A 26018-nucleotide genomic window follows, 5' to 3' on the forward strand; every position below is an offset into this window, starting at 1 on the left:
CAGATAATTTCCAAATTGAACAGGCAGATGAAGATAAAGTTATCTTCCACAAACATCCTGCACATTTCTGAATGAAGCAGAAACAGCTGGCTTTCTCTTTCATTCTGTTACAACCAATATCCTCATGCAGAGGCAAAGGAAAGTGACAAATGAACAATACACAGACTTAAAAGCCACTGGTTTGTGCCTTTTGGTCTCTTTGGTTTCTTCTGTGTAAGCGGAACTCTGAATTGTTTGTCCTGAGCCTAAAGGGAACCCATTTTCATTTACTATTCAGAAAGGGAATTCAATATAAGCTATAATTGTGTAGTGAGAAAGAAATACTACGGATATGTGGTGTTTGTTTGTTTTGGCTTCTGCAAATATTCAACATCTTTCCCCACATTTCTTCGCACATACATCTACTTACATCAAAATGCTTGTGTCACTCAAGGACAGGTTCATTATTAAGCTATTCTTGACATTCCACCACCCATATTTGCAGTTTGACATTTAAAATAAGCCATTTCGACTCGCCTATAATGAAAGAGTAACCTACTCATTGCAGCCTGCTGGATAATTTGCTTGCGTTTAATGAAGCCTGCAGACAGAAGTCCTTCCTGTCTCTCATTCTCTCTCTGGAGTTGAGAGCCAGATGTTGTTTCACACAAAGGGGTGGAAAAAAAATCCGGTCTCTGATGAATACAGACACTGTCAAACTGGACTTGACTAGATCATGCTGGATTAGGACTGAGAATAGGAAATCCAGTGGATGAACTCAAATGGACGTGAAAGACTGAAATGTGGAGGATTAAAGGTAAATTGGCCCAGCAGATGGACTCGAGTACGACAGTGTTGTTGTAATGTTCTACATAGAGACAGAAATAATGTTACACTGGAGTGAGATGGTCCAGACGGTTCTCAAATCGCTCGTGTAGAGCAGAAGAATTGATCTCTTCCTGCGGAGCACACACAGACTAAGCCCTTTAATGTCGGACAATATCTACCAGCTTCGTCTCTACGACGGACGCGAGCCGTGCCTTGCCATTTGATCTGGTTCAGTAATCATAAACTTTCCCGTTGCCAGACGTCTTGTCAGTGTTTTTTCTCAGTCTTCTCAGTTCATTGCTCAGGAGCATCGCCGCTCTGCAGTGTGTCATTATACTGTTATCCACACCTGAAACTCGCTAGATTGAACTAACTGTAGCATCAGCTGCGTGCCTGATGCAGCTCATGCCTTGGATCATGGGGGATGCTTCTATAATGGGACACAGATGAGAAATGAATGGGTAACATCAGATTTAATGAAGCTTTGTGGAAAAAAATGTTTTGTTCAAACTAAAGATAATTGGGTCATTTTTTAAATTTAAATTCATTTGAAACATTTTTGTTTTACGGTTACAACGAGCCACTTTTTGGTGTCGTGCCTTCTCAGTCTTCCCCTCTGAGTTTTAGGGCCTGTACACCCGAGAACACCGTTTCACATAAACCCAAACTTTTTGGCCGATCATCCACAGCTTTTAGATGCCTGAAACTTCACTCATTCCAATGTTGTGCAGCAGTAGGACATGTGGCATGCATATTTCTTTATTTGTGCACATGTGCTCTTGCTTGAATTTAGTTGAGTCTATCTAGACTCAGACTGAGAGTTGCTGCATTAAGCTGGACAGTCTTGTTTATGTACATTACGCATTAAATAGTCCCAGGGTAAACAGAGATAGCTGGTCCCATGTCAGAGCTGTGATAAGGGCTTAGGACCTCTGTTATTGTTGCTTGGCCTGCCTGTCACAATCTCATTTCTGCTGCTGCTGCTTGGAGTTACTCACCACCACTTTCACAGAGCTGATGAACACTTCTGTTTAGAGCTGCAGCCAGTGCACATGCACCACACTTCAAAGTATAACATAGAGTAATACACTCACGTACGTTATCTCCTTTTTAAAGTGGTAGAATGTGAGACACAAGAAAAGAGGGGATCTTGAAGACATAACAGTAAAACTCCCTCTGTATGTATGTAATGTGGGCACGGCTGTCACTCCTGTCTCTGCCTTCTTTTCACTTTTTTTACCCACTTTCTCTCTCACATCCACCCACCTCTTGTCCCCTGCTCGCTCTCGCCAATCTTATTTCCTGCTGGCCTGTCTTCTCTCCAATCCTGCTCTGTGTCACAATTTCAGACTAATTCAATCTCCAGTACACAGGCTCTCCTCTGTAATGACCCATGACATTCAATTAATGCGTCTTGGTAGGTTAGGTCAAATGTAATTGTGTGTGTGTGTGTGTGTGTGTGTGTGTGTGTGTGTGTGTGTGTGTGTGTGTGTGTGTGTGTGTGTGTGTGTGTGTGTGTGTGTGTGTGTGTGTGTGTGTGTGTGTGTGTGTGTGTGTGTGTGTGTGTGTGTGTGTGTGTGTGTGTGTGTGTGTGTACCACCCTGGATGTATATGAGTGCATCTTGTGTGGAATATTACAAAGATAATAGGCAATGTGGCTTTATGCATTCTATCTATCTATCTATCTATCTATCTATCTATCTATCTATCTATCTATCTATCTATCTATCTATCTATCTATCTATCTATCTATCTATCTATCTATCTATCTATCTATCTATCTATCTATCTATCTATCTATCTATCTATCTATCTATCTATCCACACACACACACACACACACACACACGCGCGCGTGCACAAAGATTGGCTCGGTCTCTTTTTTACTTAAAATACCAGCAATAAGTAGGTATAATACTTAATAGGTATAATAGTGTAGATGAAGTTTCCATGTTGATGGCTTATGAATACCCCGAGCTGTCAGTATGAGCTTATTTACTGTCGTATCATTGCCCTGGTCTTCCAGGCTTCACATTACCGATGTCGTCGCCTCTCGACCAGCTGTCACGTTTATTGGATTGGTGTTGAGAGATGGCCGTATGTCTTTTAAAGGAGTTATGTGCATGTGTGAAACGCAGAGTGAAGCTTCTGTTCAAACACAGTGACTCAACTGGACTCACTTATGAGCCTAACGTAATGTCAAACACAAACACAAACAAAGGATGACTAAATTAATGCTGACACACACACACACACACACGCACAATTTTGGACGCACGCAGCCATGGCTTCTTTTTAGCGTTGTGTGCGCCTGTAGCAAATACTTTCAATTGGGATTAGAATAGCCTTTATGAGCTTTCAGCTCATAGTCATTATGACTGTAATCCAGTTTGGATTGTGCATCATCACTGTCAGCACAAGCTCCCCAGAATTTAATTACTAGCCTTACCTGGATAATCTGCGAGTTACCACACTGAAATAACACTGCATGCATATACCAAAAATATGCAGCCCGTTTATAGCCTGAAATCATGGCTCACCATTGATGACAATCGTGTGTATTACCCTGCACAAGCTCTCCAAATGCTACATGACTCCTCTGTTGCTCAGAGACATTCATTAGCTGCGCTTGCATTATGAGCGTCTTTAATTAAAAGAGGAAACTTTCGAAAGCTGCTCTGTAATGAAAGTCAGGTTACCGCTGTCTCGTTGTCAGTTGCAGTTTTAGAGCTGGATGTTTCTATGTTTCCTTCTTTTTTATTTAAAGATAATTCATAAATATTTCCATTATTTGGGAACATTCTGAACAAAAAAACAAGATATACAAATATTCTTCACTGAAAATATGGCGACAATATTTAAGTCACATGTAAGCAGATATGAGTCAAAAGCACAGGACAAGACAAGAGAAATTAAATTGTTTTAGCAGTTGTGTTATCCTGTAATTTTCTATTTTCTATTTTCCATTTCATCTCAGAAAGGAGTTTGGTATGAAGCTAATGCAAAACATGCATCGTCTTCTCGATGATGTATTTGTGTATGTTCCAGTGTGTGTCCTCACACGCATAAGCATACTATGAGACGTTTTTGTTTTTTTTTACTGTGAAAAAAGTTTATATAGAAAGCAAAGATAGATTAGCAAAATATTTATCAGTCCTGTCAATTCTCTTACTACTACTAGCCCCCACCCGTCCTCTTCTCCATCCCTTGCACCCATGTTCCTCCCCCATTCGCTCCTTCTCTACCGCTGCTTCTCTTTTTCAGCAACAATCTAATTAAGGGGGGTTTTGTTGCCTGCCCACTGTGTATAATTGCCAGTGGGGTCTTCCGATAGTTCACTCAACAATTACGAGCCACATTCTTCAGTTCCCCAAATCAGCTAATTAAGCCTTGAGGACAGCAAGCGGATAACGGTGGCATTAAGCACCCCGAGGAGCCAGGAATGCCTGAGCGTCCTCTCACTCCTGGGACCGAAGCTGTCAGTCAGCTGATCTCTGTGCGTGTGCGTGTGTGTGCGTGCGCGCGTGCGTGTGTGCGTGTGTGTGTGTGTGTGTGAGATGTAGACAAAAATCCCGCTCCAGATCACATATTCTTCTCTTTATTAAGGCTCGATCTGTGAAAATGGGACAGGGGCCAAACAGAGCTTGTCACAGTCTCTGTCGAGGTCTCCGGGTGTACCGGCTTGTCATTTTGATTGATTACATTGCCAGCTCATGTAATGCTTGGCTTGCAGTATGTCACACACTCAGCACTGCACAACATACACTGCCTGCCCCTTGCCCAGGACACTTACTTGAATCTACTGTATACAGTAAAATAAATGTGTGGTCAGAGGCACGCACAACGTGTTTATCTGAACCTCCGTCTGTCAACAAAGCGAAATGTCTCAGTTTTCTGCATGAATAGCTCATGAAATATAATCTGATTTGCATATAATCCTCAAGTGGTTGACAATAATGGGACATTATTCCATATCGTTAATAAACATGATTAATAAACATCTGCACCTGCTTTAAAAAAAACAAACAAGCAAATCCAACATTTATTAAGTTAAACTTCATTTTTATTACAACTACCAGCTCCTGTGGCTGGTAATGTGGCCGTACAACGTTCAAGTTATCTTGCAGACTATATATTGTTACTTTACTTTGCAGACTTTTTATATTATATATATTATCTGTCTTCCACTCAGCTTCAGGTGGTCACCTTGACATTATCTTGTAGTTTTATTAACTTGAAAATAAATTTTCATTGCTCAAAAGTAAGTCAAGTCTATTGGGATCAGAGCAGCCTCAAATCATGATGCTTCCGCCACCATACTAAAACATTGTCAGCGTCTGTAATAGCGTGTGAAGATACACTTTGGCAAACTTCAGGGGACCAATTGGTCTTCATGTTAGAAATTTGGTCGCTACTTCTGAGTCTTGAACATCAAGTTTGTTCATTGTTTTTGCATATAGCAGCAACATGTTCCTTTTTTTTGTGTTTGAATTATCTCTACATCTAGTTTTTGACAGTCCGTTAATCTGTGGCTCGATTAAAAGTCTTTCGGATTATCTTATAACCCCCTCCTTTTGATGAACAACTCTTTATCAAAAGTCTTATCAGACATGTTTCTTGCGAGGCATTGTTTAAATCTGTTGGCTTCTTGAGAACAGCAAACTCAAAGGATTGTTTTTTTGTACCGTACTTAGACATGTGGCTCAAAACTTATTTAATTTCTTGGACATAACATTTACCAACTATTGACTCCAATTAGCTCTTCTTGGCAGCATTAACCTACAAGTTCAAATTAGTTGTTTTTTTCTAGCAGCACTGTGAAAGTTTGAATTAGACACATAAACATTAATTACGACCAGTTGGTTTGTCAGTACCAAGAGTTTTACCATTACATGATGCTTGCAGTGAGACACATTGTGGAGAGGTGTGTTTTGTTTTTTTTATCCACATACCAACACAAAAATTTCAAATGAGAAAAATATCACTTTAATCCTTTAAGACCTTTATCTTTGCGTTCAAAAATGACATCAAAACAAGTATGAAATGTGACTGAGAAACACCACTGAAGTAAAATGTGCCACGCTTTAGCCCAATATTACCTGTGTGCATTGTTTTTTTGCATCACTTTTAATATCTGCTGTGTCTTGAATCCTAAGGCCATAATACAATACTGTTCTCACTGATCAGTCTTCGATTTCACTTCATTCAAGTTAGGGTCATGAGATGCTGTAGACAAACCATTCTGACTGTGTGAAGGGCTCTCGTCTATACTCAAGGCACCTGCAATCAGACAAGCAATCACACACTCGCACCTAAGGATACATACTGTAGATTCTAGTTTCAGTTTTCATGCTTTTGCAGATCATCATCAAAGAATAATAGTGTCTTACATCACAAGCAAAGAAGGTTTAGATTTTACAGGGATGTGGGGTTTTTTTTTGTGTTGCTTACTTTCACCATAGAGTGATTGGATGAAGTGCTGAGGACCAGCGATCACAAAATATAATAAAGTCAGCAAACAAAGGTTGTGGGGAGCCAGCTGAGTCTCACCACAATAACAGCAGTCGCGTCTTTGCTGAAGGAAGATTTAAACCTCCTCTTCAAACATGTTAACATCAGATGCTGCTATAAACAAAACGTTTTCAGATGCTGTACAGCATATTGTATTTTCTAATTAGGTCTATTAGCATATACTCCTCTCAGTATGTTTACATGATCTGGAACTCATACCCGATGTCCCATATTCATGGGGGCAAATGTGATGAATTGAGAATGTATGTAAATGTGCATGTCTGTCAGATGCCATCCTCAGAGTATTCCATCGATGTTATCAAGTTGCATTACTTTTATATGCAGAAACATTTAGTAGATCAGGTCTGTGGTGCTGGTGGACCACTACCTAATAAAGTGAAAAGGCATAATTATTTCCCTAAAACTGCCACACGTGTTAAAGTTCGGGCCCAAACGCTTATTACACTACAGCTTTAGGCGCTCCTTGCAGTATGTCTCCACCATCACAGATATTTTCTCCAATGATACAAATTTGCATGGAAATAGTGTGAATAATGTGTGCCTATTTGCTAAATGGCCTTAGAGCGTATATTTGGCTGTAGGGGCTTAACTGTTCATTTTTTAATATGGATTTGAACTGTGCAATTCACTCAGAGCTGGGCAAATTGCCTGGCTTTTATTATTAGTATTGGATATTTTATTAGGAAGCTTTACATAAGCCCTTAAAAGTTTTGACTCTATGTTCCGAATTGTTTTCCATCTCACTTTCCGCCACTCTGCAGTAAGCTTGCTGTAAAATGAAAAGTGCTCTCCTCTGGTATTTTGGCTTCTCCATCTGGAACAAATGATACAAAGCTGCACCAAATGGCCTGGCCTGTGTGGATGTCCAAGACTGGGCTGTCTTTAAACAACTCTTTAAATTTGGACCTGGAAAAGCTAATTTAATTACGTTAATGGACAACATGGCACTGGATGTGGACCACACTGTGTGAATGTTATTTGATTTTGCTTGATTTAAGTTAGGACACTGACATTATGTTTCTCTCACAGCAAGTAGCAGCCGCTACTGATCTATATATGTGAGGTTCATTATTTATTTAGTTATCTGCTTGTTGCGGTTATGTTTGTTGTTTGTTTGTATTAGTTTATCTTTGTTTTGTTATGTACCCACATGTCTGAAATAAACTGAAATAAAAGAGATAGAAATTAACCTAAGAGCTGAAATACTATTTCTCACATCAGTGCAACCATCTCCACTGTTATCTCTGCTGTACTTTAAACAACTTAAAGGGAAATAACATTAAATATGTTGTATTTTATTGCACTATTAAAACCACAGCACGTCCTTTTGATATCATGTTGGGTTTAATGTTCTCAAGTGGGTTGTATAAAAAACGATTATTTTATTTACCTTCTGCAAGCTCTTTTGTTTCACTTTTGGTTGTTGCTGGTAGTTTTTAAACCCTAATTATTTGCTGTAATTTCTTCATCACACGATCATGTTAAGACTCATTTTTCAAAGGAATTTTAATTAATTGATATGTCTTCCAGATATTTTTGTTGCCTTGCGAACAAAAATTGCAAGTCAAATATCTGATCCAAAAGAAATTGCTTCTTTTTTTATGGGTAAGCTGTGACAAATATTAAGGGAATCTTGGAAAATAAGTCAACCTTTCATGTTTCATGACTTATTTTAATCAACATGTACAAACACTGCCCCATTTGTGTTTTAATTTAATTTCATCTTTGTCATTTTATCTATATAGATACATGACTGGGATTTTTAATATATTTGAATGCCACAAAACACAGCCAATCATGACATACAGTAAATTTCTCACATTACTTTCCTATTTCTGTTTTATTCAGGCTGCAAGCTCCAACTGTAGCAAATACTGTAGATGACTGATAACTCGGCCTCCCATGATGGACAAGAAAAGTGGTGAGTGTATTTAAACAAACCATTTGCTTCCTTTTGCTTTCAACACGTACAACAAATCATGAGCTTTTCCTTTTCAACAGTAATAGCAATAATTAGTTTTATAGAACGAGAGTCACATTACAATGTCTGACACAAAAGGTGAAACATTTAGTCTGGTGCTCCTGCGAGTTACCAGCCAGGCCCTCATTTCCTTCAGGTGATAACCACCCCCTGTCTCATACTGTATTCATGAGGTGACACAGCATGAGCAGCATTTTACATGCTGATTAGTTTGTTTTGGCGCAATCGCTGCATGATAATTACTTCCCAGTAAGTGATAGGGTTTTACATAATGAAACACCATGTGCCTGTCGCAGCACAGCCTGTCTATTCAAGTTGTTGAAAAGGAATAGCAATAATGATAATCTGTGACGTGAGTCACATTTATTTCATCAAGTAATTGCACATATTTAGCTGTTCAATTTCAGCTTTTATTAGTAGCATCAGCAGTAGCAGCAGTTTTTATTGTCTTGTGCAATAAAAAGTTATCTATCTATCTATCTATCTATCTATCTATCTATCTATCTATCTATCTATCTATCTATCTATCTATCTATCTATCTATCTATCTATCTATCTATCTATCTATCTAATTGCTTTAAATTCTTTACAGCCAACGGCTTTCAGACCAAGGCCAGTGAGGGCGGCATTCAGAGGAAGCAGCTACCCTACTCAGTGGAGACTCCCTATGGCTTTCACCTGGACCTCGACTTCCTGAAGTATGTTGACGACATTGAAAAAGGCAATACCATCAAAAAGGTGCACATCCAGCGCAGAGTGAAGGGCCCACCTAAATTCAGCACATTACCCAGGAACTTCAGCCTTCCTGGACATGGAGTCAGACCGGTCCCTAAGGAAAAAGACAGTACATGGTCAGGGACATCGACCCTTGGGCCCAAGCCCAGATCACGGGTGACAGAGGTCCAACAGATATTTGACTTCAGGGCAAGTGAAGGGGGAACTTCTGGCCAAAGCAGCAGAGGCACCACCAGTCAAGGAAGTGCCTTTGTTACATCGAAACCCAGAGATGAAGTTGCTCAAGGTATTGAAGACAAAACTGTAGGGATTCAAAGTCGGCCAAATCTGCTCCGAGCATCAAGCATGCCCATCACCCTACAGCAGCGGAAAGGTTCAGATTCGAGCAGTCCCGACCGCACTCTTGGAACACCTGAAAATGGCTCTACAGAGAACATATTCCGTGCTTCACCAGATATTACTGAAAGGCGTTCTGTTCCCCAAGATCGGACAGGACTCCACCAACAAATTACAGTCGCTCTGAAGCGAGTTCGAGAGCTGGAAGAACAGGTCAAAACTATTCCTGAGCTGAAGGCTCAGATCTGCTCATTGACGGAAGAAAGGGAGCGGCTGCTACTTCAGCTACAAGCCAAGGCCCAAGCCCAGGCTTCCACATCATCCACTAAAGAAGCTGCAAGTCACGATGCTAGGACAAAGCCCCAGTTGCAAGGACAAAGGCCTCCAGGAGGGCTCAACTTACCTCTGATGACTCAACCCACTGGAGATTTAAAAGTTTCACAGCCTGTGCAAGCAAAGCCTGTGACAAGGAAAGAGAAACAAGGTGAAACAGAGGCAACAGATTTGACAAAAAAGGGGGAAAGTTCCTCAGCCCGGGGAGATAGGGTGGAGGTGTTAGAACAACGGCTAGAAAAAGAAGCAGTGTCATCAGAAAAAATCGACAAACTGAAAGATCCACAAGGAAAAGTACTAGAGCATGCTGTACAAAAGCTTTCACAGGACATCGCAGGACAGGCAACGACATCTTATAAAGTGGCCGTAAAGGAAACAGATACTCAGGACGGCTATTCAGCAGAAGAAAGAAAACTTGAAGACTCGGAGAGTATGCAGAAGCTGCAGGAGAAGCTAATAATACTGGAAGAAAAACTTACTCAGGCTAGCCAAGAGCTGGAGAGAACAAATTCTCTTTTGAAAGAACAATTGGAAGAAAACAAGGTAAAGGAGGAGAGAATATTAGAACTGAGTGAGGGAATGGAGGTAGAGATGGGCACTGCAGAAGCACACACTCGGCCAAGACGAGAGAGCATCGACACGGGGACAGTGACGGAGAGAGTAGATTTTGCCAACCAAGAAACAGAGACAGACTCTCCAGGTACAGTCGATCAAGGGACAGACACAGATAAAATATACATTGAAGTGTGTGTACCCAAGCCAAGGACTGGAAGCATAGATCAAGGAGCAGTGACTACTAAAGTTGACACGCATGACCATGTGACAGAGGTAGAAGCAGGGAGTCCACCTCGTCCCAGAGCTAACAGTATGGAACGGGGCACGATAACTGAGACGATCATAACTCAGGATCAGACAACCGAAACGCCGGCAGCAGAAAGGGTAAACCAAGTTACCGAAACGGAAGGGGAGGCAGTGACGGACCATCCACAGAGACCCAGAGCCAGCAGTGTAGACCGAGGGACAGAAACCGAGAGGGTGAACACTGTGGACAGGGTGACAGAGACAGAGGCAGCACAAAGAACAGACCAGGAAACTGAGACGGAGAGAGAAAGACGACCAGACAACAATCCAACCAGAGATCTAGGAACTGAGAGTCTAGTGAGAGAAAATGAGGACAACCAAAGAGAAGATGTAGCTGTGAGTGAAAGTATTGAAGATGGGGGGGCAAATGAAAGTGTTCAGAAAGATAGTGAAACGCTGATCGTGGAAGTGCGTGCTGAGAGTTCAGCTGCAGTTGCTGAAAGCATAGTTGTACAAACTATAGTTTCAGATGTAAGCCAGAATGAAGAGAAGGCCAGTTCAGTTGCTTCAGGAGGAGAAAATAAAATTGACGTGGCTCCTACACAGGAAGACTCAAAAACTAAAGAAATTGTGCCCTTAAAATGTGCAGAAACAGAAATCGTTGAAAAGAAACAGGATGCTCTGGAGATTAAAGAGAAGAAAGGAACTGGAGAAGAGGAAAGTGTGTGTGTAACAATCAAAGAACCTGTGGTCACTGATACTGTTGTAGTAACAGCGAGTAGTTCAGCTTTGAAGACTGTAGCCCCGGTAAGACCACAGAGAGGCCGCAAACTCTCGGCAGAGCAGGTGCAGCCGTCACCTGCTCAACCTCAGGCTGTACCTGTGCGTCCTCGTAGAGGGTCCAGTGAAGTGGAAGCCCAATCAAAAACCCAGCCTGACACTCTGGTGGAAAGTGCACCTGAGCTTGCACCTCAGCACACAGACCAGGCAGCTGAACCACCGGTAAAACAAGAAACACCAACCAAGGCAGAGGTTGATGATCAAATTCAGCCAAAGAAGACTCCAGAGGAGTCTCAGGAAAAGCAGCCTCCAACTCAACCTCCGGCCGACACTCAAACACCACCTATAATATCCAGTGAAGTCCAAGTCAGGCCCAAATCAATTCAGACCAAGTCTCAAGTGTCTGCATCTCGACGTGATTCAAAAGAGTCCAAAGCACTACAAAAAGGTTCAAGTGTATCTCAAGCTCCTCGTCGTGGATCAGGAGAAGTCCAGACTCGCACGACTCGTCAGGCATCAACTGATCATCCTCAGAGCACTCGGAGAAGCTCCGGAGAGACTCAACCAGCTCCAAAAGACTCCAGGGAGACGCAGTCACTGCGCAGGGGCTCCAGTGAAGCGGGTCAGCGTCGTGGTTCAAGTGAAGCTCAGGCCTCACGCCGGGACACCGGGGAGGCCCAGCCTCCTCGCAGAGGCTCTGGGGAGTCCCCAACATCGCCTGCAGCTCTTGGCCAAGTTGTGACTCGGTTAACAGGCCTTCTCGGGGAGCAGTGGGCACAGCTGGGGAGCAGCGCCGGAGCTCAACAGACAGCCAGCCAACAGGAAAGCCCCAGTACACAGAAGCAGGCAACGGGGAAGAAAGTAGAGGCAGGAAAGGGAACACCTGCCAAGCCTGCAGGGAAAGTAGTCTCTGCACCAGTAACGGGAAAACCAACAGGGAAAGCAGCAGGGAAACCCGGTCCTTCCAAAATGAGCTCAATTCAGAGTCAGTTGGTGAGCTCACTCAGCGTCCTCTCTGCCTTCTACTCTCCGGCCCAGAAAGCCGCCGCTGCCAGCAAACAGCAAGAACAAGGTACGCTTGGTTCATTTGTATAATTATCATCTAAAAGCTGCTCGCCAACTCATAGTCGAGTCATTGAGCTGAACCCATTCATCATTCAAGTTCATTGAATCACTATTTTCTAAAAGCACAATGTTGTAATAGCCATGCGACTTAATTACAACACAGCCCCTTCTGATCCCCAGTCACTAAGGTATTAAAGTCTACATGTACGGCTCGATAGCCTGAAATATTAATTTGCGTCCTCCCTCCTTCCTCTTGAACAAATAGTCCTACAGAAACAAACAAACAGTATAAGAGTAGTTTCTGTACTTCTCCTTTTTAAAGTGAACTATTTGGGACTCTTACACAAGCACAAGTAATGTTTGACACATTTCTACCATCAAACTGACAACAGTGGGGTTTATTTACACCTTGATGGACACGTTTCAGCACAACCCAAAACAATATTGATGCTGTTAAATCATTTGGAAACACCATTCATGGTCATATGCTGTCAAATAAAACCCTGTGGTGCTTTTATGAATACAGCAGAACTGCAGTAGTACAGTTATTATGGTGTGAATGATTTGTGAGACATGAATAATTTCCAAATGATTATTATTTCTTGGCTTTGTTGATCTTTTTGAGAATTAGGAAGGGAGGAGGATTCCTTTGACATAAATAAGCATTGATACTAAACCTCAAGCCACTTATGTTAACCTTTTTATTCATAATTGCAGGAATATTTGAGAAATAATGCTTCTCACCGATATCATCCAATGCTTTGGCAGAAATATAATGACTGCATAGAATAAATATGGTGTTAATGATGGGTAGGCATAGGTAGGGAGATGTCTACTTCCCCTGGCAGTGTATGCCAATACACCTATTTTAGTGTATTAGAAAAATAATTCAGTCAAAGTAAACAACTTGGAAAATACAGATAAGAAGTCATCTCAGCAGCTCTCAATTATGCTGAAACTTACAAGAACTTGTTCCAAGTCATAAAGCTAAATTAAGGAGCTGAGACAGTAAACAACACATCTATATTCATAGCTTTGTGGGCAAAACTTTTGCATTCCTCTACAAAATACTGGACTTTAGCTATTATTTGTTTATTAAAACATCAAGTGCTGGAGAAATAATGTGGATCAGTGACTTCCAAGGGCACATCAAGCAAATATCACTGGCTCCCTCACAATCAGAATCAACACGCTCATACAGTCAAGTGCACACATGCATACATCCTCTTTCATCAGATGCAAAGTTGAGTGGAATATACTCTCAAGCACAGGCCCTCACTCACACATCAGACCAGATGATGCCTCTTTACACTCCCTTGATGTCTTGCTGTTCTGTTTCTGGCCAGGAGCTGGAATACAGAGTAAGTCCGCTCTCTGACACTCGTTTTATGTTCACGGTTCATGCTGAGTTCAGCTCCGGGAGTCTGAACGCTGTTACGAAAGTAGTTGAGCTATATGTAGACATTTGAATTCGCCAGGCTTCAGGTTTCCTATATACTCCTCCAATCACAAAAAGGTTGGGAGGTTGCATGTGAATAAAACCAGGAGGTAAGGATTTGAATTCCTCCTAAATTTACATTTGATTCACAACAAAACATAGACAGTATTTAGATATTTCCCAAAAATATTTATTTATTTATTTATGACACCATATTTCCTATTATCTTTGTAATATTCCACACACATACACACACACACACACACACACCATAGAATAGTTTTCGGCCCATTTATAATGAGCATTGGCTCAAAACAACCAACAGAATTTTTATATTGCATTCAGTTATAGTGTTTTCTTTCTAAGATTTGATGCATATCTGTGGTTTGTAGGGTGAACTGTGTTCAAAGACAATGATGTTTAGAGGAGTCTTGATCCCAGTGGTCTCTCAAACAGAATCACTGCTAAAAGATGAGATGACTCGGGGTGTCCAAAAACCTAAATAACAATAATGCTGACACATTCAAAATGAAAGCAAAACAATTGTACTTCATGCATCATGTGCACTGATTTTCTTTATTCATAATTGATTATTTGCATTCTAACATAATTAATTCATGTGGGCCGGTCAGGAACAATAAAGGGAGCACAGAACCTTAGTTTGATAATCTTGTTTCTCTACGTGTGAATCTCTGCCCATCTCTACTTCTGAAAGGACACAACTGTCTTTTTGAAAGTCATTTATGTTATTAAACTGTTACCGATTAACCTAATAGTTTTTTTAAATGGTCCGCTGGCAGTTTCTTATTTGAACCACCAAATGTTTGCTGTTGCTGGCTGCCCTAATTTAAATTATTTTTTTTTATACGTCAGCGTCATCAAATAAAACATAGTACTTTTTTTTCTCTTAGGAAATCAATATGAGTTCATGAAAACTGCCAATTGTTCCTCCATTTTTTATTTAAATGTCTCCTATTGTTCCAACCTTTTTGTAATTGTACAGGGAATTATTATTGGAAACCCAAACACTGCAGGAGATCCCTCCCTCACCTCAAAGATCTTAAACTCAGGTTAAGCTTTTCAGATCGGTGTGGATGAGCTAAATATCCCAGCACATCGCTGACTGAGTGAGAAAAGATTAATTCTCACCTTTGTTTTATTTATCAGATGATAGCAGCAGGATGTATTCAGATGTCAAACATGTTTTAAACTTCCCCTCACACACTTCTCATCTCCTGAGAGACATTTGAGCTAAAAGCATCATTCATCTCAGACGGTGGTCGCTTAGATCTTTCTTCTCTTTTTTTTTTGCTGGTGGTTTTTGGCCCAAAGCCACATCCTTATGTCCTTGCATAAAACATTACAGATCCTCTGCACCATGTCTGCTGTCAGGCACGACTAAGGCAGCTGGGCTCAGAGCCAACAGGAGTCAGCAAAGGAGCCCATGCTGAATCAATTATTGGGCAGTTACATACATAAGGAGGACCGACAATGTCAAGGTTGCATGCTGTCAATAAGGCATATAATCCTGACCTGTGTATGTTGCCAGAGGGCATACTTTGTGAGGCTCCGATGTGCACTTGCACAGTACAAAATAACAAAATTTTTCTCAATAATTTAATTTAGTTAAATGTACTTTAGAATTTAATAGTCTATTTTTCAAGATTAATACAGGATCCTTAATGGCATCGTGTTAACTTTTTTCTACAGGCACTATATTAAAAGAAAAAAGTGGTTTTCCTTGACAGCATGATACTGGCTTTGTATGGGGAGTAATAATGGCTCCCCTTTCAATACTAACACAGGAGTTTCACTTCATTTGATGAGCTGTTCTTGCTCGTAATTGCATCCAGAGGTTTTTCACTATTTTTTCGAAGCTCAAATGCTCCGGCTTTCAGCCGCAAACAAAAGTGTATGGGCAAACATGAATATAATACTGGAACAAAGACACACTCAGGTGGGCTTATTGCTTTTAGTAAGCCTTCAGACATGTAACTTTAACTGTGGACTCAGAAGACAATTTACAGCCTCTTCAGAAGCTGTTCAATCAATAGAAAAAGCATTAACAGTGACGGCATTCACTATCCGTATGTGGCTAAACAAGCTTTTCTGAAGGCTCGGGCTCAATTGCTGCAGCGCTTTTGGATGTTGTTTTTCGGAAATGATTTAAAATGTCACACAAAGATCATAAAGTCATTTCAACTCCAGTATTTACACATAAACTGTGCAGCTGTATTCAACCTCTAGTCAAGCTAATTCATTTTCATTTCAAGTTGCATGGGTGAGAATGGATATTCAAACAAATACACCTGCACACATTCAAGATTTTTACAGGATCTTTAAGCAAATTGTTTTTTGCCATTATTTTAGTTCTTTCTCCTTTCTCATTTGTATTTCCCTTCAGCAGGTCTCAAATCCATTATGAAGAAAAACGGTGTTGCTGACAAGCAGGGAAACAAGGGAGCCAAGAAAAACCTCAAGTTTGTTGGAGTGAATGGAGGGTAAGAGTTTAATTTTATTTATCCTCCCATCTGTGTGTAATGTTTTGTTCAGTCCGGAATGTGTTTTTATTTATTCATTGTATTTATATTGGAAACTCAATGCTGGGAGGGGCAGAGGGCGGGGCGGTGGTTGGCGCTTTCGCCTCATGACAAGAACATCCCTGGATTGGGTTCAGTTGGGGGGCCTCTCTGTGTGGAGTTTGCATGTTTTCTCTCTGCATGTCTGTGTTTTCTCAGTTAAAAACATGTGTTTGACATTGATTGATTTCTTTGAGCTGTAGGTGGGAATGTGTGTGATGTGTGACTCTTTGTGTTTGCTGTTTGATATGTTTATGATTTATCAAATTTAAAATAAATTCAGAAATCCTAATGTTGCCTCTGTTGGACTAATTACCCAGAAATGTACGGAAAATTGCAACAGAGATCTTAAAAGTACACAGAGTGAAAGACGACCTGGTTAAAATAAAGATGTAGTGTTACAGATATGTTTCTCTATTCCTGAGGGTTATGCCCTGAAGTTTTGATTAATTGGATCTGCTATGATCTCTGATCAGCTATGCACTTGCAAATAGTATCGACATTATATCTCATGAATAATCATGTCTGGCTTGGACTCCATATATCTCACTGGGGACCTTTTTTTCAAATCCATTAGAAGGTCTACAGGCTATAGTCTGGATTGTCAAGCAGAAGATCTCAAGATCTCATATCTGTTAGATCCAGTCACTACTTGACTGTTCAGAGACATTTCCCCCCTGATTAGCACACCAATACTCGTCGAGATCATTTGTAATAGGCTATGCACTACAGGCCTTTAAGATTGCTGTTATCAAATCTCTTTTGAAAGCCCACCATATAAAGTAACCTCGTCTTAGAGCCCATCATAGCACAGATACGAATGATCATCTGATGGCCTCAGACGATCAGCTGGTCTCTGTTCTTGCCCTGTTAGATCTCACTGCTGCTTTTGATACTATTGATCATAACAACCTACTTCAGACTGGAACATATCATTGGGATTAAAGGTATGGCACTAAACTGGTTTTGAGTATGTTTATCAGACAGGTTTCACTTCGTTCCTGTTAATGATGAACTCTTCAGCTCTGACTAAATTTAAACATGGAGTTCCAGGGGGTTCTGTATTAGCACCTGTAATTTTCACGTTAGTCAGTGTGTGCTTCCTGAAGGTAATATTTATTATTTATTAATGATCAGGAAATAATTTAGATGATACTCAAATCTATTTATCTATGGAAACCAGATGATACTGATCAACTTGTCAAATCAGCTACAGGGGTTATTTTCTAGTGAAGCTGCAATAGGTTTAGACTGCTGGATGACCTGTACTACACTGAGCTTCTCCTCTCTCCTCCTTCACTCTCCATGCAGTCAGATTTCACCGTTACATGTCACTAATTTGTCTGTCTTCTGTAGTCTGCTCTCTCTCTGTACTGTCCTGCTGGATCTTTCACATTAGATCTGGAAGCTTGTGATTGGAGTTGAGAGTTGATTAGCTTCCCTTCTCATGACACTCTTGCTTGTTGTTCCATGTTTCTGTGCCATCCCTTTCTCCTTCTCTATCCCCTCCCTCCAATCAGTACAGCAGAAACCCGCCACCTCTGAGCCTGGTTCTGCCGGTTTCTTCCTGTTGAAAGGGAGTTTTTCCTTTCCACCCTGCTACATGAATAAAATTAAATCAAATTGAACTGAATCTCAGCCTTCATCATTTTCTGGTCCATTGATATCACATGTTCCATCAATTTGAGATGTAAATCCTGCAGCGGTTGTCACTCTAATGTATTTGTGATGCAGTTATGTGACAGTGTTCTTGTTGCCAGATTCTTTACTTTGGAGTCCAGCTGTGTCTCACACATCTGCTTCTTGCTGTTCGTCATCACGCCTGAAGACAGACTGGCCTGAGTGTGACCTCACTGCTGCTGCTTCTGCTGCTCGGAGCGGGAAGTGTGTGTGCCCGTGAATGTGTGTTTAACATTACGTGATGTGTGCACTGATCGTACCTCAGCGCTTTGTGTGATTGTGCTTAAGTCAGCATTTGCTTACGCTCATGGCAGTTTGTGATTTGTGTGCGTTTGCTCATAAAAGCTGATGAATTTTAAGTGGAAAGTTGGAAGAGGAAAGATGCGATTCTTCCTGCACAGTCTGGTTGTCTTTGCTGACTGGCATCACAGACCAACACCATAGAGATGCTGTTTACTGGTAAACATGATAATTTGTATATGCTGCTTTCACTATCAAAACCTCCCTGGACCTATGAGCAAACCTAAGAGCGTGCATCTGGAGAAAAAAATTTCTGACTAAATTTAACTTTACCAAAAATAGAACTGCAATGCAAATGCACATTAAATAATAGAGTTGTGTATCCACAGCTCGAAAGGCATTTAGTCTGTAGTCTAGATCATTTTCATAATTGTGTTGTGTTCCACCCTGTCGTTCATCATCCATTTTGGTAACTTTTGCAAACTGAGGTGTAAAAACAAATGCAAAAAACAAAATCCTTCCTCTCCATTTCCCTCATTGGACTTTTTTTTCCCCACCCATGGCTCAGAGTATGTCAGATTGGAGATAATCTAGCTTCAGTTATGAGCTGCTTTCCAAAGATTGTCTTAAAACAACAGAGCTGTGATGGACTGGCGACCTCTCCAGGTGTATCCTGCCCTCAACCATAGTAAGCTGGGATCGACCCTGAACAGGATACAGCGATATAGAGGATCGACAGATGGATTAATATTATGTCATTGCTTATTGTGTAACGTCAGTCTGAGACAACTGAAATGGAACAGGGGAAAACAAAACACAAATCAAAACAAAATATGATTGTGTTCTACTAATGGATATTTCTTTAAGTGCAATATCTATAGATTTATTTAATTAGGTTGTAAAAGCTTCATATCTATTTTGTTTCCGTTAAGTATTGTAAACCTGAGCTTTATTTTATTAAATGTTGGGTTCAAGCATCCTGGGTGGTATCATCTCCTTCAGATTAAGGAACCTGCTGCTGTTGTATTCCTGCTCTTACATTCCTGAGCTTTGCTGCTTTATGACCTGCTCACCTTTGCAGTGTTTTTTTTTTTTTGTGAGTTCTTTTCTTTCCTCCCTGTTTCTGAATGATCTGCAAACATCCCCACAGCCATTCTCGAGAGCAAGTAAATTAATTTTCTGTGCTCACAGCCAGGACCCACCTCAGAGTGTTTTCCGACTCGAGTCTCAATCATCGGTCAAAGTTTATATTCTAACCTTGTTCACATTGGTGTGTGTGCGGGAATTAGTGAATGTGATTAATGATGTAAAGCGCTTTGGGACTGCTCACACAGTGAAAAAACAATACAGATGTGAAGTCCATTTACCATGTTCATTGCTATAAATGTAAATTTATTGTTTTATTATAAAGAGGCTAACCTTTCAGATATTTTCTTTAGGTTTTTGTCCACTCCGGGAAGTGGGCTGCTGTTTTACTCCTCCTCAGATGGAACCGATCTTTGCTCTCCTTTGAGCTTCTCTGGAATCCAGGGAATGCCGTGGCCCCTGAACGCCTCTTTTGGTGTAGTGTCTCAGTGTGTGTGTGCGTGCGTTCTCAACAAATAAGCATGAATCACCAACATACGATAAAAGACTTATCTGATTACTCCCTACTCCATCACAGTGGTGCTTTCATGGCCAAACCTCCAGTAATTGCACTCAAACACCGCATGTGTAACTTTTTCTGCTCTAAATACATCACAGACCCCACTGCGCTGAACAGGGTCCTGTTCTGTCTGAAGTTGCCTATGTGAGTGTGCAAACACACCTATGGATTTATATGTATGCTTTTCATTATGCAAAGGATGTTTTAGGATTTGGGGGCTGCGCCAGACAAGCATCTTACACATTTGAGGTCTACAAGCAAATGACCTGCGGGAGTTGACTTTACTGCTATTTCACTGATGTTGCTGGGTTGTTTATTTTGCTAAATTCTATACTCTTGTTCCACTTCGGTAAATATTTCTAACATGTGGCAGCCAAATGGACGTAGTTGTGTTTATTTAGTGGGTGTTTTCTCACTAATTTGGTAAAAAAACAGAATGAATTATTCAACATCCAGTGTAAATAGGGTTTAGCCAACCAAAATAGCCTAGTTATTTTGATATCTCCATCTTACAACGGTGCCCCTCTTGTCTATCCCCTCTTTAAGGTATGAGACCACGTCCAGCGAGGAGTCCAGTGGAGACGAGAAGTCGAAGGTGGAATTGGAGGTGGAAGACAGCTGTGAACCAGAGGTGGAGAAGGAAAAGGAAAAAGAGCCCGAAGAGGTGGCCGAGACCCCAGGGAAAGAAGCGGTGGAGTCAGCTGAGGGTGAAGGTGCTATGGCTGAGGAAAAAGAGGTGGAAAGGGGCCTGCTGGATCCAGAAGACAGCCAGGAGCTGCTAGAGGAAGGAGCTGAAGGGTGAGACAGACAGTCCAGTCAAAAGTCTAGCTCAGAGTCCACATGCACAATGACTTTCCTCTTTAAGGTATTATGATTACATACCTTATATTGCGTACACACAGCTGCACGTATGCATATTCATGACAGTTAGTGTTTGAAAATTGAGAACAGTGCTTTTGTGTACCGAACTGCTCACTGGTGTGACGCTCTATTATTGCTATGAACTAGACAGAATGATATGATTTCCTGCAATAAAACAAGGTTCCCTCCCCCAATCATTGCTTGTTCCATAAAATAAACAACATATAAACACGCATGGGGCGATAGAGTTGAATTATAATGCCGCCAGGTCACATAAAATACATCCATAAAGATGACGGGGACGTTGAGCTGGCACAACGGAGTGCTTTGTCTTGTGTGCCGCTCCATCCTTTTTTGAGCTGAGAAAACACGCACACACACACACACACACACACACGCACACACGCACACACACACACACACACACACACACACACACACACACACACACACACACACACACACACACACACACACACACACACACACACACACACACAGCCAAGTCTAAAGTCAACCGTATACTGTATGTGACTTACAAATGTTTAAGTGTATTAACAGGTTCTGATCCCCACATCAGTAATTAAAATATTGTGCACATACACCAGCTTTCAATTTCTAACAACCTGGTGAATTTGTTTTTCTTTTTTCTGTTGCCCAGACTCACTTCCACACTCACCCCACATCCACAGTTGTTTTTTTTACCCACATGTACTAAAAACCACAAACCTCTTGTATTGACACACATAATGGACTCAGTGTTTGTGTAAAGGGCACTAAGACACTAGAAGAGGTCTACGTCAGGAATACTGTGTGGTATAAACCACTGGCGGTCTGGTACTAAAGTTAAAAAAAAACCCACCACTGAGTGATTACTTATCTGTCTCAGGTATGTGGACAGGGCTCAGGTCCATGATGGCAGGCTGTAGAAAGGGGCCCTGGGAAAAGGCTGGACTTATATTAACTCATCATTCAGCACCTGTCTGATCTTTGCCGTCAGTGTGTGTAAGTGTGTGTGTGTGTTACAGCACTGTACACACTGGGACCTGCTCAGGCTTTATGTCGCCTGAGATGTACAGTTTGCATGACGGGATGAACGGTTTGAACATGCGGTGGTTTTTAAAGTCAAGGTTTACATGTGCGATCAGTGTGTTCCACAGATGGGTGATGTGTGGGAGTTGTCCTGAAGGCTTGTGATGTGTTTATTCTTTTGCTGTTTTTGTTACTTATAAAATTCACACAAGAAACAAGGGAGTCTTATTTTGGCCATATGGGATTGAGACATGATGATATTTCCACCTGAAATACATATAGGGTAAGCAGATGTGCAGCTTGACAAAAATACACTCACTTTGGAGCAAGGCTACCACTTACTGTGACGTTTGTTTTCTTTTTTTAGAGAGAAAGTTGACAAGGGATTTATAGATGCCTGCATCTACGTCAAAGACCGCATGGAAGAAGTTTCATCCCCGGATAAGGAAATGGTGAGGATTTCTATTCCTTTTTGGGGTTTTTTGGGGGGTGTCATGGTTAATCAGAGATCAACACATTCACCTCAAAATAATTCCTACTTTTGTCCTGCAAATATGTAGCTCTGGTGGTCTCTTGGTTTATTTAATAGACTATTTATAGGATGAATATGCTATAACACCTTATATCAAATCTAAGTCAGAGGTTAAAAAGTAAAATTTTAGGTTGTTATTAATCTTTTTGAAAAATTCTGATTTATTTCCTGAATAATGTTTGACAACTTTCTCCACCAACATGTCCAACGCTACATTTTCGTGTTAGTGGGAATCAGCGCTCCTCTCAATCACCCCCTGGTGACTGCAAGCAATCGAACATAGAAACAATGATGTTTTAATCTGATTGGTCATGTAAACAGGGTCGAAAGCATGAAATAAACTCATGAATATTCCTTTTTGCGTGGGATGTCAGTCATGATGTTACTCTTGATAAATTACCTTTGTAATGCACACAAACTGAAAGCACTATATTTAAATTAATGTACGATGTGACATGTTTAATGCAGGATTTTAGTACGTAAATCAGGCCGTACGTCTTCAGGCAGGAGTGCTGCACCTCTCCTCCTCAAAAATCTCTCAGCTGGATTCTCACGTCCTTCTGCTTCCCATGTAAATTTCACTCCAGAGGCTTTGTTTCCACAGCTCTTTATTGCTTATTCATTTTGAATAACTATTCTGCAAATATGCTCTTTGTGCTTGTGTTAATGATCACCATGACTCAATGCCTTCAGGCTCCGTGGTTATGTAGAAGGAGACAATAGTTTGCCCCTCCACACCATGGCTTTAAAGCTTTAAGGCTTAAAACTGGACTGTGGCCTTTATGAATTGGGTTTTCATGTTATCCCTGGGTCTTCGAAGATTTTCTTAGGGACCATAGGAACCTTTGGGATAGTCAATAAAAGGATGTAATTTGAACTCAGAAAAATAATTGTTGGTTTTGTGCAAACTATACCCACAAAGATAAGAAGGCAGAAGGCCAAGAATGGATTTATAACTTAAATACATGGTCATGGAGGACCGCTGAACTCTGGCATATTAAATACAATGGTGAGTCAGAGCTTTGCAGCCTGTAATAAGTCTCAAAGAGCCATGGGACACTGTGTCCAGGCAATGCAAAAGCATTGGGCAGGGACATGCATATACAGCAGCTCATCATATTCAAACAACGGGAGGAACGTTGCCTCGAGAAGGCAGCATAGGAAAAACAGGACTGGTTTCTAAAATAGAACCCTGTAGCTTGAGCTTAAGCTTCTTTACTGGGGTTAAACGTTCATCAATTTCAATACTTACGGAACAAATTTTAAAGTATTAATTACTATTTAAATAGTGTACGCATGTGTGCATTCGTACGTTCATTTGTTCCCGTTTAAGTGTTTATTAGACAATAAGGAATATGGTTCCTTTTCTTAGTTGCTTTTGGACTCTCTGACCTTGTTTTGTTTAAGCAGGGGAGGTCATTTGGTTTATCGTGCTAAAACAAAACTGGTCAATAGCAAAACAGTGTTATTGTGTTTGTTTGTAAAGCGGTACTATGTGTTGTTTTTCTCCTCAGCGTCAGGTCTTGGTGGTGCTCTACAAGGAGTGGTTTCGGGTCTCCAGCCAAAAAGAGTCGCAGGCAGATACGGTCAGATTATACCTTCGACGTGTGGGGCTGACCACACCCACCCTGCTACCATATGTGGTCAACCTGACAGACGGCAACGGGAACATGGCCCTCCACTACAGCGTGTCCCATTCCAACTTTCCTGTGGTCAAACTGCTGCTGGACACCGGTGAGACGCAAAAGCACATGACACACCAATGGATGCTGGTATAATTATCTGATTGACTAACTCACCTCGTATGTGGCCAGGTCTCTGTGAAACGGACAATGTGAACAAGGCGGGCTATACGCCAGTGATGCTGGCTGCACTGACTGCTGCCGAGACCCCCGACGATCTGGAAGTGGCTCAACAACTGCTGAAGCTGGGAGATGTCAACGCGCGGTCCAGACAGGTAATAGATAACACAAGCTTGCACCGACATGCAAGGTGTCCTGAATATACTGAATATCAGAGGATTTCTTGAGTTGTATACGTGGTGTTATTGTAGTGAAAAGTGTTGCATTTCGGGAGCAGTGAGTCTGGGAATAATGTGAATCCTCTGAGGAAATCAGTGATTGTTGGAAAAGGCTTATAAGTGGGTCACATCACAGCAACAGACATGTGGAAGTCTGTTCTTCTTGACTGCAAAGCTATCTTTAGTGGGAATCATTCACAATTTATGCCCGTGGGGAGCACCATACGAGGGTCTTGAAGCAGGTTGGGATCACAGCAGTTTACATGTGTGTACCAAGATAAACTCGGGCAAGAAAAAAGTACAGGAACATTGATAACAGTTATCCTTTTTGCTTCACCTACCTAACGTCACACTAATATTGGGTTTTTTACTGCATTACGTTTCACAAACACAGTTTGCGGCTAGTTGAGGAAATGCCTCGCAGCACAATGACAGCAGCACCAAGGCTGAGCTGATTTGAACCTTATTGCAAATGTTTTGAAAACATGTGCAATCATAAACAAGTGTTTTCCGATCTTTGAATTCACATATCATGTGGTAAACAACATAAACTCCTCCCAGCATTTTGCACAATTTGAACACACTCCTGATCCTCCAAATTCATGAACACAATCATGCCATCGTGTGTGTTATTTTGCTATTCTGTCAGCTTTTAATCCTCAGTGCATTATTTTAGTAGATCGGCTTTCTACACATAAGCGCAATATCAGGTTTGTGCATGTTTTATATGTGCAGACCTTTATTTGATCAGGTCCATTTACTAATGAAGTAAATAACTCATAAGAAAAAAGCCCTGCAACACCAGAGACACCGAGTCTCTGGAAGTCAGACAAAAGAGAAAGACATTGAGAAAACATAATCCATTAAAATGCTAAAGAGAACAGAATACAAATGGCTGTGATAATAAGTCTAATTCTGGACTTATCATTATGGCTGCAAGAGAGGCATTGAAACAGTGTTCATAGTTTTTAATGACCATTTCAATGACCTGTACTTTCAGCTTTGCTATGGTCCTGATGGTGTGAAGTGACTTGTAAAATGAGGTGTAATGTTATTAGCTGGCTCAGTTCATGTTGTTTTCTGAACAGAAACAAATACAATGTCCTTGTATGTGTCCCATGTATGGGAAATTAGGGTGTAACTGCGTCTGATGTACCAGAGGTACTTTCAAACAATATAGTCACACACAGAAAGGTAAAAATGGGAGTCTAGCAGATGTAATGCAACAGGGAAAATGTGGTCTGTTGGTCTAAAAGTCACAGTGGACAAACATTTTTTGAAATTGCCTGTTTTGTCTGTAATTCCAGCATTTTTTATTCTATTTTGTATTATCTGCAAATAACTCACACACATATCTTGGTTGTAGCGTTGTGATCAACCGAAACGTTTTTCTGAGAAAGTTAAGTTATCCCAAGTTGCAGGTTTTGAGTTTGGAAACCTGTGAACCGTAAAAACAAGCCACACTGCCATAGTGCTACCTGGAGATGTGTCATCATTTTAACACTACATGTCAGATATTTGTTGCATCCATGCTGAGAGGAAACCTTCAAGGCTTTGGATGATTTTATTCACAAGAATGGTGTTATTTGGCAGAACAACCTTGATCAGGTTGTTCAAGTAT

General features: G+C 41.0%; 1 protein-coding gene across 1 annotated transcript in view; it reads left to right on the forward strand.

Annotated features, from left to right (window-relative positions):
* The window catches only part of kank4 (KN motif and ankyrin repeat domains 4), a gene marked incomplete at its 3' end in the record, with an annotated part of 81609 nt that overhangs the window by 50990 nt on the left and 4601 nt on the right, over window positions 1–26018 (forward strand). The window contains exons 2-8 of the mRNA XM_080473072.1: window positions 8188–8260; window positions 8913–12377; window positions 16213–16309; window positions 20499–20750; window positions 22213–22297; window positions 23892–24111; window positions 24192–24334. Coding sequence (XP_080329198.1) covers window positions 8242–8260; window positions 8913–12377; window positions 16213–16309; window positions 20499–20750; window positions 22213–22297; window positions 23892–24111; window positions 24192–24334 — 4281 coding nt within the window. The 5' untranslated portion in view covers window positions 8188–8241. The remainder of the gene's footprint in view (window positions 1–8187; window positions 8261–8912; window positions 12378–16212; window positions 16310–20498; window positions 20751–22212; window positions 22298–23891; window positions 24112–24191; window positions 24335–26018) is intronic.

The sequence above is a fragment of the Lipophrys pholis genome, assembly GCF_963383615.2.
Source record: "Lipophrys pholis genome assembly, chromosome: 10".
Lineage (NCBI taxonomy): Eukaryota > Metazoa > Chordata > Actinopteri > Blenniiformes > Blenniidae > Lipophrys > Lipophrys pholis.